Genomic DNA, 14980 nt, shown 5'->3' with positions numbered 1-14980 from the left:
ATAACGTGCAGTGTGGCAGTTTACAGTGATGTTTAGCACTGGGACATCATGCCGCAAACATATGGCATCACGTTCCACCAATTCACATTATCATGATACCAGGCCGTCCAGTCCTAACACTAACCTCAAAATGTTGAGCGCAAAGCGAGCCAGCTGCTAGTACTATTTTATAAGTCTTTAGTATGACTGGTTAGAACCCGTGATCTCCCGCACCCGAGGAGGACGCTCTTACCACTTAGTCCTAGGAGCGGTACGTAGGTGTGATTATAGATCTGTCTGAAATGAATATTATGATTTGTGTTTGTCCTTGTTACAGGGAATTGGGAAGAACATATTTGCCTAAATAAATATATTAGTCTTCGTGGTCGAATATAGAAACAAGTAAGGCCATTGTGTCTGCAAATTAAAAAAGAATATACAACGCAAAATATAAAGTTTTATACTTTTTGACAAGGTACGAAGAATATTTTCATCTAAGTCATTAGTGATTAAGTTCCACTATACTAATAATAGAATCAATTATAATTTGGTCTTTACATCTCCTCGAAAAAGCACCATTAAATTTTATGTTTTCATTGAATGATATGTATATTATATTTAATACTCAAAAGAATGACATTACTTATCATCTGGTGTAGGACATATATTTGCATCGTTGCAACGGTAGCTCTACTTCACGTTAACTAAATTGCATGCTCATGTCGGTAACGAAACTGCATCCTCACGTCGATAACTCTATACTGCATCCTCATTTTGGTAACTATACTGTATCCTCACGTCGGTGACTATACTGCATCATTATGTCGGTACCTAAACTACATTCCTACTTCGGTAGCTATAGTGAATCCTCAGGTCGGTAACTATACTGCATCGAAACGTTGGTAACTATACTGCATTTTCACGCTGGTAACCATTTTTCATCCTCAAATCAGTAGCTGTATTCCATCCTCACGTCAGTAGCTATATCCCATCCTCACGTCAGTAGTTATATTGCATCCTGACGTTAGTAGCTATATTCCATCCTCACGTCAGTAGCTATATTGCATCCTGACGTCAGTAGCTATATTGCATCCTGACGTCAGTAGCTATATTGCATCATGACGTCAGTAGCTATATTGCATCCTCACGTCAGTAGCTATATTTCATCCTCATGTCAGTAGCTTTATTGCATCATCACGTCAGTAGCTATATTCCATCTTCACGTCAGTAGCTATATTGCATCCTCACGTCAGTAGCTTTATTATATGCTCATTTTTTTCTCCGTTAAGTTTACATTATCATAATCGTTCAATATTTTACGATATTGTACACCTTCATATTGCACCCACGTGCTGGTCAAGTGTGCCCAATAGTGTATTAGGAACTACTTTGTAAACAAATCATGTACATTTGCATAGTAGACGTAATACGTTTTGGTTGATTAAATTTGTTTCTGAATGAACAAAAGCAGATGTTTCGTGGGCTGCAACATACCAACTGTTTTGCTACAATCCACGTTAACTTTTTGATACACTGTTTCAGATTTTGCGATAGACACCAGATTTCATAAAATTGCTTGGTACCTACAAATAACATGCAAGCTATAAAGGCATAAACTGTCTCCTTTAGCTCGTAATACGAATGGCAAAAAAATATACTTACAGTTTTACATCCAGAATTTCCTCAAAATGTACTTTCTTAGTTCTGCAAATCCGAATTACATGAGACATGTCATGAGCTCACAAGCTTGATAAATTGTACTGTAATTTCGACTATATTCCAAGTGCAATTACATCTTCCTTACTGTACTCAAAATGAAATGAATATTATATTCCATAGCGTCTTTTTGATAATTGCAGTTGAAACACTTCATATTTTTCCCACATTATGATTTCAGATAGTCAATGACAGAATAAACACACTTGCAGATGTAAACACGCCTCTCACGCGCCGCTTCAATCCGATGTATTTCATGTACAATTTGCACAGATGAATCCAGTCCAAAATCACACACTTTCGTCGAATCGAAACAAAATACCAAAATCTATTCATTCCAGATCAAATGGAAAAGTTGTTGCAATGCGCATTGTTTTTTTGGGCACCAGACAGATGCCCCCCCCCCCCTTCCAAAAAAAAGTCCAGGTATGATGCTTGTTTTATTTTTATTTAAAGAATTTTCAATCAAAAATTTAATTATTTTAAACTTTTGATGGGGTATTTATATTTTCTAGTGTTATCTATAGTGTGTTCATCCGAGCCATGTTTCTTTCACCTAGCTCGAATTCGCTCCCCTAGTTCGTGTTTGTGACCTTTGCTAGAGGTCTCTTAGTCTCGTGTTTGCTATATGTGTATTGCTATGTGTGTAAATGCTATATTAGTTTCCATGTTGAGACAGCATATCAGTCAAATTTCCTCAGTTTGCCTTAGTACTAGTTTTTTAATTATTTTTTTTATTATACTTTATTAATCATTTTTGAAAGGGCAACTGAGCGGTGTACTATTTTCAATAGAAAAAAGCCTAGTGTTTTATGTGCGTGCTTATATGTGTCGCTCATCGCATAATTTTGAAATGAGGCAGGCTGTGCTCGAGTGAGGGTCCATATTTTATTTATTTGTCGCATTTCACCCGACTCGAGTTTTGGCCCCCTCTTTTATTTTTGTGGCCAAAAATCCAATTTATATTAGTCAACTATACAGTACGGGAGCTGTATAGTTAAGAGAGAGCGAGAGTTATAAATAAGTAGAGGTGTTGTGTTTGTTTTTGTGTTTTGCATGTACTAGTGTTCCATATGGGGTGTTTTTCTTAGGCTCTTTTAAGGGCCTTTCCACTTCGCGTGACGATGTGATGTAGCCCCATTACGTCATTACCTTTTACTTTCCCCATACAAATACCCTGTCCTTTTGTATATATAAAGGTAAGGAGAATATTCCCTAAGGATTGTTTGATATTTATATATAAACACATGCAAATTAATAAGTGTTTAACGATATATTAGCCACCTCCAAGGAGATCAGGGTGGGAACGAGGTCTTAGCCCGCGTTTGCGTTAGCGCTCGTAATGAGCTAGCACCAAGGCCCCTTTCTTACCCCTACTCCCTGTTTGGTATTTGGTATATAAACACATGCAAATGTATCAGTGTTTAACGGCATATTACATTTATGTTTGTTTTGTTGTTGTTTTTTTTTGTTTGTTTTTTTTTTTTGGGGGGGGGTAAATACATTTTATATTTAATTTTTGAGAGATATCAAGTGATTTTTTTTCTGGCTTTAATTAGTCCATAATTTTTGAATTTTAAATAATTATATCGGTTATGATGGCCTATGTTAGTTAGTTTGTAATTGTTATTACCTGGCCACAGGCCATCATTGTTTTTTGTAATGTAATCTATCTTAATTATTGTTATTTTTGTCCAAATTCCCGTCCAAATATAGAATATGTTTCCTTTGATATCTCTCTTTTTTACATATCTCCATAATCAGTTTAATCCGGTCATCCTTCCTTCTTTCACATTGTGCGATGGCATGATATTTGGTGAAGATGGATGTATTACACATGGGACATTTAATTATTGCGCGAATCATCCTTCTTCTCAAGGCAGTCTCGCCTGTTAGCCACTCATTATGCAAATATTTAAATATGATACTTTGTATCCGATGTTGGCCCAGTGCCCCCACACTCTATCCCAATCTATATAGATATTTTCCTCCTCTACTTTGTTTCTTTTATTTTTTGCTTCATATTCCCTAATCCAGTCATATGTCTTAAGTATGTCCTTTTCCCAGAGTTCTGTTTTATCCATAAACTTGCATAAAAGTTCTTTTGTTTGTCTGAAATGTCTAGGTACTTCTAACTTTTTGCATAACTTGTTATTTTTTATAAATATCTTTCCTGTTCCTTAAGGTGAAGCCGTACTAATATACGTATAGGGCTTCCCATGGACTTTTTGGTATTGTCCTCAGTCTTTTGAATCTGTTTATAATATTTGTATATTTTTTAAAAGGGGGCATGGTAAAGCTAAGCCCCCTTTTGTTCTGGCTCTATATAATGATGATTTTTGGACGTAATGTGTCTTGAAGTTCCACATATAGTTTATAATTTTCTTATCTATCTTATCTAAATTTTTATTTTCGAAGTCTACGGAGTTTATTATATAGTTCATGTTAGAGTACATGTATGTTTTTGCTACTTGTGCACGCTCCATTATGCATAATGGCGTTAGTGCCCAGATTACGATATTCTCTTTTTTTGTATATATTTTTTATTCACAAAATGACTGCAAATTTCAATTTTAACTTGACACGCCATTTTCTATCGAAAGTTGTGTCAAAAGTTGTGTCGAGCGCGCGATTAAGTTCAAATTTATCTGGACGGAGGTAAGTGCGCATTAATAATTATGTTGTTGTGTAATGATAAATCTGCGCTTGTGTATTGAAAGGGGGAGAGAAATTTTGCTCTAAGGGAAAATATTAATCCTAATTACCAATTTTTCCATATATGAAAATTGACTCAAGAATATTTCTTATACCACGGAAAAGTTGTCTCCAGAATAGAGTTTCCGGAGTGGAACAATCTACTATACTGCCAATTTTTCGAAGGGAGAGGGATAGGAGAGGCTCACAGGAGAATCTTTCTTTTGAGACAGGAACAATTGTTTTGACTATTGTCACTGTTGTCTTGTTCCTATTTTGGAAGGAATTGTTTCGATATATGGTATGAATGAAGTTTTTCATATATTTTTTTTCGATCTTTGAGATTTTTTTTTTATCCAGTCTCTCTGGCCACACGCGGGTGTCATATGATGTCACGACAACAGCTTCGTTCATTTAAGTCTAACGTTATAAATAATATAGCTAATTGAAAGTTTGAATGGTGCGAATATTAGCGATACAACTAATGGTTCATATATCATAATACCCCCCCCCAAGAGAATATTAACGTAAATGTTTGCATGAGTGGCTATAATATAAATCTGAAAAAAGTAAACTATATTCCTTGTGCATAATTAGGTTTGAGACAGAAATGTTATGTATATTTGATTTTATTATATCTGATTTAATATATATTTATTTTAATTTAATTGTTTGTTTGTCAGTTTTAAATTTTGTTTCATTACATGTTATTGTAATGTAAATTTTTTCACTGGAGATGATACTTTTCCAGAAAATCAGTTGACCTGAATCATTCTTTCGTAAACAGCAAATGTTGACCTAAATCCTAACCTTGATACAAAATTAGGAGCAGCCACGTAAATAAGTTCTATTTTTATCTTAAAATGATTGGTTGTTGTCGAGGTCATGATGGATCTATGTGATTTAGATGTAAGCAATTTTTTATTTTTTTCTTAGAGTAAAGTGATTGGTTTTCGTCAGGGTCATTTTAGGCGTACGTGATATGAACACGATCACATGACCCCCCCCCTTTCGATTTCGCAACTTGGGGATTTTCGAAACTGCGTTTTGGAATACGATATAACTTTTATTTTAAAGAGATATTCTCAGCTGAGCTTTTTTCTTTACACTGGAAAGTTGTCTGTTGTGTCGTTTGGAGTTATTTCAAATTATTTGGATTCAAAAGGAATAATTCTTTTTTTCCTGGAGATATACATGTGCTCATACGAAAATCTTGAACAAAGACAGCTCTTATCAAATTTATTCGGATTTCCAAAACCGGAGTGATATTTCTTGTTTCTACAAGGAACTGGACTTCAACACACTGCAGGTTACAGCATACGTCATCGTCTTCCATCTTGGATTCTTCGTCGGGACATGAACTTGAGAACATTTTATTAGGACTTCTAAAATTTTATTCGTGGAACATTATTGGATTATTTTTGGAATTGATTCTTAAAACCGTAAATTCACATTTTGTCATTTTTACAGAATTTTTCCAGAGAAATAAATTATTATATTTTTATATTTTTCAAAGCTTGTTGTTTTGACTTTTTCTTGTGTTACATTATATATTCGAGCCTAAACACGTACCATAAGAACATTGATTAGCCTGCGAGAATAAGGTAATTGATTGGACACAAAACATTTGAACAAGACGCATTGCTGATCTGTAATGTAAAGTCGGATCAATGACTGATTGGGGAATAATTCAGAATATTGTTTTCGTTATAAAATTGAATATTTTTGACAAAGTACATATATGTAATTATGTGTTGAAAATAAATCTCGCAGTGTTCAATATTACAATAGGAGAAAGGCATTAAGAATCTTACTCTTTCATCTTGAAGATAACGATAATAAGTAAATATAATTTCTCGCGTCCAATATCATCTTCGTCACAGTACTTGCATTTTATTTAGTCTAGTTGTATATTTTTGTTATCGAACAGTTTTGGTGGGAAGTCTATGATTAAAAGTCCCAAACTTTATCAGTGGCATATATGCATTTCTAGGTAAATGTAGCATATAGTCATCAAAATCTAGATCCTGTTTAATACTGTAAAAAAATTCCCCTTTAGATGATAATGATAGAGAGGACTATTTATAGAATGATAAGAATATGGTCTCTCGACAAAAATCAAGGCATTCTTAATATGTTTGATTTAGTTCTTGCTATACTGCAGTCACACCTGACTATTGCTTTTTTTGTGTGGCACAGCAAGCTCGTTTTTGAAGAAAAACCTGAAGAGTAATATCGCATTTGTAGTCCCTCGGTTTAGACTGAAGTGGCCCCTGAGTTTGAAACTAACAAGTTCTAGACTTCATTTGATCTTGTTTCCAAAAGGTCGTAAGTTCTTGTCTAAATCTTCGGAGTGGAGAAATGTATCTTGGGAACAAAAAAGCCATATTTAAAGACACCAGTAGAAATTGTACATTTCTTAAATTTTATAGAATAAATTTACATTGCTCTGGAAGATAGAAAGGTGTAAAATTCCGGTGCTGGATTCCTAATAGTGATGACGACCTTGTGGAATATACTGATGATGATGATCTTGTTAATAAATTGATGGTGATGATATTGTGGAATAAACTTATAATGATGATTTTGTGTAATAAGCTTATGATGATGATCTTGTGGTATAAACTGATGGTGATGATATTGTGGAATAAACTTATGATGATGATTTTGTGTAATAAACTTATGATGATGATCTTCTGTTATAAACTGATGGTGATGATATTGTGGAATAAACTTATGATGATGATCTTGTGGTATAAACTGATGGTGATGATATTGTGGAATAAACTTATAATGATGATTTTGTGGAATAAACTTATGATGATGATCTTGTGTTATAAACTGATGGTGATGATATTGTGGAATAAACTTATGATGATGATTTTGTGAAATAAACTTATGATAATGATCCTGTGTTATAAACTGATGGTGATGATATTGTGGAATAAACTTATAATGACGATTTTGTGTAATAAACTTATGATAATGATCTTGTGTTATAAACTGATGGTGTTGATATTGTGGAATAAACTTATAATGATGATTTTGTGTAATAAACTTCTGATGATGATCTTGTGTTATAAACTGATGGTGATGATATTGTGGAATAAACTTATAATGATAATTTTGTGTAATAAACTTATGATAATGATCTTGTGTTATAAACTGATGGTGATGATATTGTGGAATAAACTTATAATGATGATTTTGTGTAATAAACTTTTGATGATGATCTTGTGCTATAAACTGATGGTGATGATATTGTGGAATAAACTTATGATGATGATTTTGTGTAATAAGCTTATGATGATGATCTTGTGGTATAAACTGATGGTGATGATATTGTGGAATAAACTTATGATGATGATTTTGTGTAATAAACTTATGATGATGATCTTCTGTTATAAACTGATGGTGATGATATTGTGGAATAAACTTATGATGATGATCTTGTGGTATAAACTGATGGTGATGATATTGTGGAATAAACTTATAATGATGATTTTGTGGAATAAACTTATGATGATGATCTTGTGTTATAAACTGATGGTGATGATATTGTGGAATAAACTTATGATGATGATTTTGTGAAATAAACTTATGATAATGATCCTGTGTTATAAACTGATGGTGATGATATTGTGGAATAAACTTATAATGACGATTTTGTGTAATAAACTTATGATAATGATCTTGTGTTATAAACTGATGGTGTTGATATTGTGGAATAAACTTATAATGATGATTTTGTGTAATAAACTTATGATGATGATCTTCTGTTATAAACTGATGGTGATGATATTGTGGAATAAACTTATAATGATGATTTTGTGTAATAAACTTTTGATGATGATCTTGTGTTATAAACTGATGGTGATGATATTGTGGAATAAACTTATAATGATGATTTTGTGTAATAAACTGATGTTTTGTTGACGACATTGTTTAAAACACTGTTGTCTTGTTGATGACATTTTAATAATAAATCAATGTTGATGATTTTATTTTGGTATGATAAACCGTTGTTTTCTTGATGACATTGTGTGATACATTTGTTTTTTGTTGTTGTTGTTGTTGATTTTGCATGACAGTTTTATTTGTTTTGTTCTCCTTGATTCCAGTGGCTTATAGGCAAAATGTTAAATCATTTCAATAAGATCGCTTGTTTTGCATTCTCGTTAGTCACATAGAAAAATTGTAAACATAATTCTATGTAAAATAAATTCAATTAATAATCGAAATCCGAAATCACACCATTCGATATTTGATGATTCTATTGGCTTCATCCCTAGTTCCGTGTCAAGCATTTGTAGATAGCATGCTGATTTGTTTACGATGTTTTACTATCCCTTAATAACTAAGTATGCAAGTGATCTCGATATTTTTAAAATGAACAATAAAAATCTCATCCATAAATAGTATAACAAGTACAAGCTAAGTGTTATTACACTATTTATAACATATGGTAATAAAATGGCTATATTCCTACTGGAGACAAGTTATTTATAATAGCCCTTTTTCGATCGTGGAGTTATTAATTTATTAGTAACATGCATTGACCCGGTCGCGTTGTCTTGCGTCAGATGTAATTTCAACCGTCAGTTTCTCTCAAACAATAAAATGGCATTGACCCAGCCTATTACAGAAATTAAATTAATTCCTCCAACCCCAGTCCCCATTTCTACTTTAACTTTGCATATAGCCAACTAAACAAATGCATGTATCTAATTTTACAATCATAAGTTAAACAGGCTATTGTACTGATCGGTAGACCTGATGAAAAACGACGTATTTGATATCTGTTATCACCAGTCTATCACACTTTCCTCACATCTAATAGATCATAAAAACAATTGCAATACCGTTGATAAATGCTGCATTTTTCTCACATGTTCTTATGTTGGTGAAATTTCCTTTGTTTCTATTTTAATATGCCCGTCAAAGTGAAATGGCACATTTGTTTGAGAGTGAAAGAGGGATACTGAACTCCATATTCTGAACTGAATATACATTTCATTCGCTACATGTCGATGACTGAAACTATACTAAAAAGAATACAGCGAAGTATAACATTATTCCGATCTCAGTTTTCCTACATTTTTAATTTCACGATTAGTTTAGCCTTCTAATGCAATCATATTTATTTGCCATGTACGCAATATGTTTGCAAAAAGATATGAAACAAGTTCATGAGAACTTACAATTTCCTCTATATCATACACAACAAAAGCGCATGGCAGCAGACAGACAACTATAAAACAAATGCGCTTGACACCACAATTCGTGCGTTTGGTTATCGATTACTGGGGTCCTTATTCCGCATACCCATTTTCTAAACTTTCCATGCAAAGATTATTTTCTTTTTTGTTTTTGTTTTTAATCCGATGATGCTTGCAATGCGTTTTCGGTATTTCGGTAGTCAGTAGATTTTACGTGTGGTACCAAAATTGCGTTATTAAATTTATAATGCTTGGGTCGACCTTTCAAATTGTTCGATTTTACCAAAATACTCGTTGGGTACCATCGTGTCAAACAAAGAGTTTTCTATTTTGCATGATTCCTAAAGTATTCTCAGCTTTTTAGTTTGTAACCCACCCACACTCCAACCGATTTCAAACGCATTCGGCATCAAAGATATTAAGATGCACGTTTAATTCATCATTTTATAATTTCCAACATATTGTCCCCATGGGGTCCCAAACAATATACATTTTGGCGTTTTGATCAAACGAGAGTTTCTTTAGTAATACAGTCACTTTATTTGCATCAGCGGATCTATCTTTTAAAGCATCAGATGTGATGTAGTTCACCTTCTTTGATAATCCCAATAATATTATTAAAATTTCGGAGTTTTAAACACCTGTATTCCTCATTTTTATTTATTTTAGTTTGTTTTAGAAATTTTAAACTAGAAGTCAAAAATAAATATTGTTACCTTGCGCAGCCAATTGCAGTTTATGAAACTAAAAATAGATACCTTGCTGCAGCAAGATAAGTTTTTAACTCCTATGTTGTCGACCTTTTCGCAGTCTTCATCCGAGGAATGGCGTCTGGATTGGAGTCACATGATCCTCTAAATGTTGATTACATGACAAATCTTTCTGTACAATGTAAAACTAGACATTGCAAATATTGGATGACACAGTTTTACTGGAATAGACTATTCTAAAAACAGAAAAGGATAGTAAATTCGGGACAAAAATTATAAATTAATGAATGAAATGACTTTCTGAGTTTTTTTGAATTTTTTATATCCTTATTTGCTTTTCGTTTTTAAAATCGGTGGTGGTTGTGTGGGATTAGAAACAAATGAGAGAATGTGCGGATATTATTAACCGACTTTCCTTTGACCTTTCCTACCTCATTTTATATATTTGGATAAATCATTAGTGTTGGTGTGAGGACAAAGCGTATTCACAATGAAAAACATGGAAAACGCAGAGGTCACGCAGTAGTAGTCGCTTTAAACGTTGGTTATCATATACAGTGTTAACAAACTGGAAACTTTATTTAAAGTTTACAGTTTCTTATATTGCATGATCACTTTATCGAAATATCTTGGCTAACAACTTTTCTAGACTTCAGAGGTAAAAGGGTCACGAGATACGGACAACCTATGTGGCGAAACGGATGATACATATGCCGCAATTTTTTTCGATAGTGTGATTATGCCATACTGCATGTAAAAGTTTAGTGTTCTTAAATACTGGATAATAGATTAATTTGTTGGTTTTATTAAAATTACAAATTATGGTTTAAAAAGACAATTATTTTGCTCGTACTGTATTCTCTGCGAGATTTTCTATATCAATTTTAAAAACTTGGTCTAAAACTTTCTTTCTTATCTAAATGTTCTAAAAAGATTTTTTTCATATATATATATATATATATATATATATATATATATATATATATATATATATATATATATAATTTTTTATTTCTATTTAAAAGTTCTTTCATCAGTTTTAAATGCTTGTTTTAAATGTTTCATTTTGTAAAACAAATGTTGTGTTGTAAATTACTTCTTTAACTGTATTTTAAGTTTGCTTTCAATTTCTTTTAAATAATACAGTTTGGTTTCAGTAGAATGTTCTTTATTGTAGTTTCTTTGGGTTGAAACTATTTTTAAATTCGTAGTTCTCTAAATTTGCTTTTATTTTCAGCTAAATTATATTAGTACGCTTTAAAGTTTTGCTTCACGACATTTTATTTTATGTACTGCCTTTTGTTAATTTTTAACATTTTTTTGTTCTGTATATTTGAGTTTAGAATTCCTTAAAATTGTACTTCTGAGTTTGTTTTTCATTTTTATATTTCTGAAATATTTTGCTCATTTTATTTAATAAAGTATTTTTTATTTTGTTAAAACGTTGTTAGTTTTATATTTCATTTTTATTTTTATCATTAATTTACACAGAAGCTAAATCTTTAATGTGATTTACATACAGACCTGGCCCTAGGATGTGCGTCATTACACAATTTTAACACCACTGTTCTAAGTCAGCAAGGATTAGTTGCACCATGACAATCAACCTCTTTACCTATGACCTACGACCATATTTTTACCGCTTTCCTACAGGGGCTTCCATCTGTTACCTAGCGTTAGTGTTGACACAGTAATGTATACTAAAGATTATATTGTGGGAAGAAAATAAAACCTGTCAAGGTCACACATAATAGTCGAAAATGAAGACCATATGTAGTAACTTTCAACTCCAAATGAAAATGATAGGATTTAGCCCTAATTCGATTGTTATGTAATTTAAAAGCAGTCAGCCTTTAAAATTTGATTGGTGGTGATTAATGAAGTTTTCCTATGCAAATGGCGATGGACGGGGCATAAAGCAAATAGTATAAGCGTTAATTAGCCAAATTTAATATATCTTAAGCATTAATAACAAATTAAAAAAAAAGCAAACAAACTCTTACATATCTTGTATAGTCCACACATGTAATCTGGAGGAATACTGTATAGATCACTAAATGGGAAACCACTCGTGCTCGTATAAACTCTCTGGAGGTATGCCCCTTTGATGTCCAAGTGACTCCAATAAACAATTGAAAATAATAGTAGCAACATGTTCTATTAATCAGCCTTAGACGGATTATTAAGAGTAATGCACCCGTATTAAATTATTGTATACGTAAAACAGTTAAGTCGATCCAAATCTCCATGCATTACTTTAGTAGTTTTTACTCACTTCAACTTATTCCGTGACTAGAAAAACATGTTAAAAATACGAAAAAACAGTCTGTCGATATTCTTCCTCCATATGTTATATTTATTCACTGATTCGCAGTAATCGTTATACACCCACCCACTAAAGTTGGTATAGACTTGTGGGCCGACTGGTCTTTCGTTTAAAGCACGACACACTTGACAGGACATGCATTTACCTCCAGGAACATGAGTCTCTTTCCACTTAAAATAGCTGTTATACAGCGTTTCGTTTCCATTCACTTCTTTGATGTACTTCGCTGCTTCCCTTAAATTAGGAAAGTCGTAAACGTTTATATAGGAATGGGGTAAAACAGTGGCAGGGTCGACATGTTTCCAGTTCACAATAGGTATTTGCTGACGGCTGATGGACAGCCAGTATTTTTCTGTCACGTAATCTCGACAAAAGCTGTTCTCGAATGCTAGGTAAAATCTGTATTCCATCATCTTGTCATGACATTCCTCGTCATTAGGATTGTCAGTGCGAGCTCCACATACGTTACCAAAACAAGTACCATACGTATCAATGTCAATGTATTTCTGCAATTCATTCACGACTCTATACCTCCTAGCATAGTCTGCGCAGTTGCTGATCCGGACGGCTGCCATCTTGCTTTTTTGTCGGTAATAGTTAACAGTTGTGTTAACTTTGCCTTTGTCCTCTGGCTGCAGTTCATGCACTTCACCATAAGGATGGACGATAGTAGCATCCCGTCTGTACCACATTGTCCAGTTTATTAATCCATTGAACACAGAAAAATTGCCCCAAAGGTTGCCGAGGGGTTCCATATTCGCCAGCACCCACAGCTGACTGGGGTCGCGGTGGTTCGGAAGATCAACTAATTTTTGCGTTCCCACCACCCAATTCTCTGGCCATGAATCATATAAGTGAAACATTATCGCATCACTCGAGTCCAGTTCTCGCTTATCGCTGACGAGAGAGCATTTATAGCCACAATCCGAGACACATGAACGTTCCTGTTCAGCGAACACATCCGAATGTGTGCCGAAGAATTTAGTCCAAATTAGAATCTTTTTCATCTGAATTAATGGGCGTCCGGTTTGAATAGAATGCAGTGGATAATATTGCACAAACTGCCCACGGTCTTGGTCTGGGACGTTTTCGTGTACTTCGGACAAAATTACGAGTAATCTTACAAGAAGCGTTAGCATTAGCAGAAGCAACACACAAAGGCATAGACGGTTTCGCCGACGTAGTATGGGCTTTAAGCGGAATAAACTTAGAGCACGTTTCATTTCTCTTTAGTTAGGTCAGCTAATGTAATTGCTTCCCATGTAGACTGTGTTCAATATACCTGCGTTGGTGTCCTACACGTTGAACAACTCAGTTAAACAAGAGTCCAAGCTAATCTATACGACAGACGCTTTCTGTAATTTGATAATGGTTAATGGGTCTGAAACCCCGTTGTAGTTATGAAGCTTTTATACGGTACGACCATGCATGGCCTTGGTGGCTAAGAAAGGAAACATTGTTCATGTAAGTTCACTCGATCCAGTACTATACGTTCTATGAAAGCTAGGACTTAATATATACTTAGACTAAGGAACAATATCTACATAATCAATACATGATATGCTTCCTGCTAGAACGACAGTAATACGTCATTTCTACACCGACCTATTCTACTGCATTGAAATTTTGATGGATAAAGTTAAGCCATGCCCTGTGCATACGTTTTATGGAAATGAGTCTAAATTAGTACTTGCTGTGCTTTATTGACACATAATACCTGGTGTTGGTATCCTCAAACAGAGTTTTAAGTGAACAAATGGACGTAAAATACAAATAGAGAATATGTTTCGTTTGAAAAGAAGCAGCAATAATAGTAATAATAAGCACAGCAACAATCATCATCATCGTCGTCGTCGTCATCATCTGACAGTCATGTTGCTCCATATCCATGGCAGAATTCAAGGAATGCAACCGAAAAGGGAGAAAATTGTGAAAGACTGAGGGCGATAAAATGAAACGGCGTCAAGATGCACGCAAATGTTATCGTAATGAAAAAGCAGTAGTCTGTATCTCGAAAAAGGTTCAGGAAAGGAGATTTTTACAGCCAACAACACCTTTCCAATCTTGTGCCCTATGTCCTCAACACGTACTGCAGTCCATTATGTTACAGCATTCATAACCTTACAAACCACTCCCCCCATATAAATATATTTATATATTCCTTAGTCCAGACAATCCGGCACTTGACGTGTCTTCCTCACAAGCTCAATGCCTCATTTGATCTTACTTCCACCTTAGCCCCAAGTTGTTCTTAAATCTTAAGTGTGGAAAGTTCTCGCTTGTAAAACACCTAGACGGAAGCGTCGACTATTACAGCTAAGAACAAGTTCCAAAGA

The 14980-nt window shown here is 33.8% G+C and overlaps 1 protein-coding gene across 1 annotated transcript; it reads right to left on the bottom strand.

The window, feature by feature from the left end:
- Positions 1 to 352: 352 nt before the first annotated feature.
- Positions 353 to 13507, bottom strand: LOC149782452 (core alpha-(1,3)-fucosyltransferase-like). The gene is made up of 2 exons (XM_089935140.1): positions 12790 to 13507; positions 353 to 396 (listed from the first exon to the last, which is right to left on the bottom strand). Exons 1-2 carry the CDS (start codon positions 13505 to 13507, stop codon positions 353 to 355), a joined length of 762 nt encoding a protein of 253 aa, XP_089791266.1.
- Positions 13508 to 14980: the final 1473 nt, after the last annotated feature.

Source organism: Sinohyriopsis cumingii, chromosome 15, assembly GCF_028554795.1.
Source record: "Sinohyriopsis cumingii isolate HCF-2022 chromosome 15, ASM2855479v2, whole genome shotgun sequence".
Lineage (NCBI taxonomy): Eukaryota > Metazoa > Mollusca > Bivalvia > Unionida > Unionidae > Sinohyriopsis > Sinohyriopsis cumingii.
The sequence above is the reverse complement of the archived record's forward strand: the minus strand, read 5'-3'. Positions and strand labels throughout refer to the sequence as shown.

Excerpts from the sequence above, each read along its gene's own strand:
- LOC149782452 (XM_089935140.1), bottom strand. The coding sequence starts at position 13,507 with ATGTTTCACTTATATGATTCATGGCCAGAGAATTGGGTGGTGGGAACG. Across the intron at positions 397-12,789 it reads AGAGACTCATGTTCCTGGAG|ACACAATGGCCTTACTTGTT; the intron begins GTAAATGCATGT and ends TTTAATTTGCAG.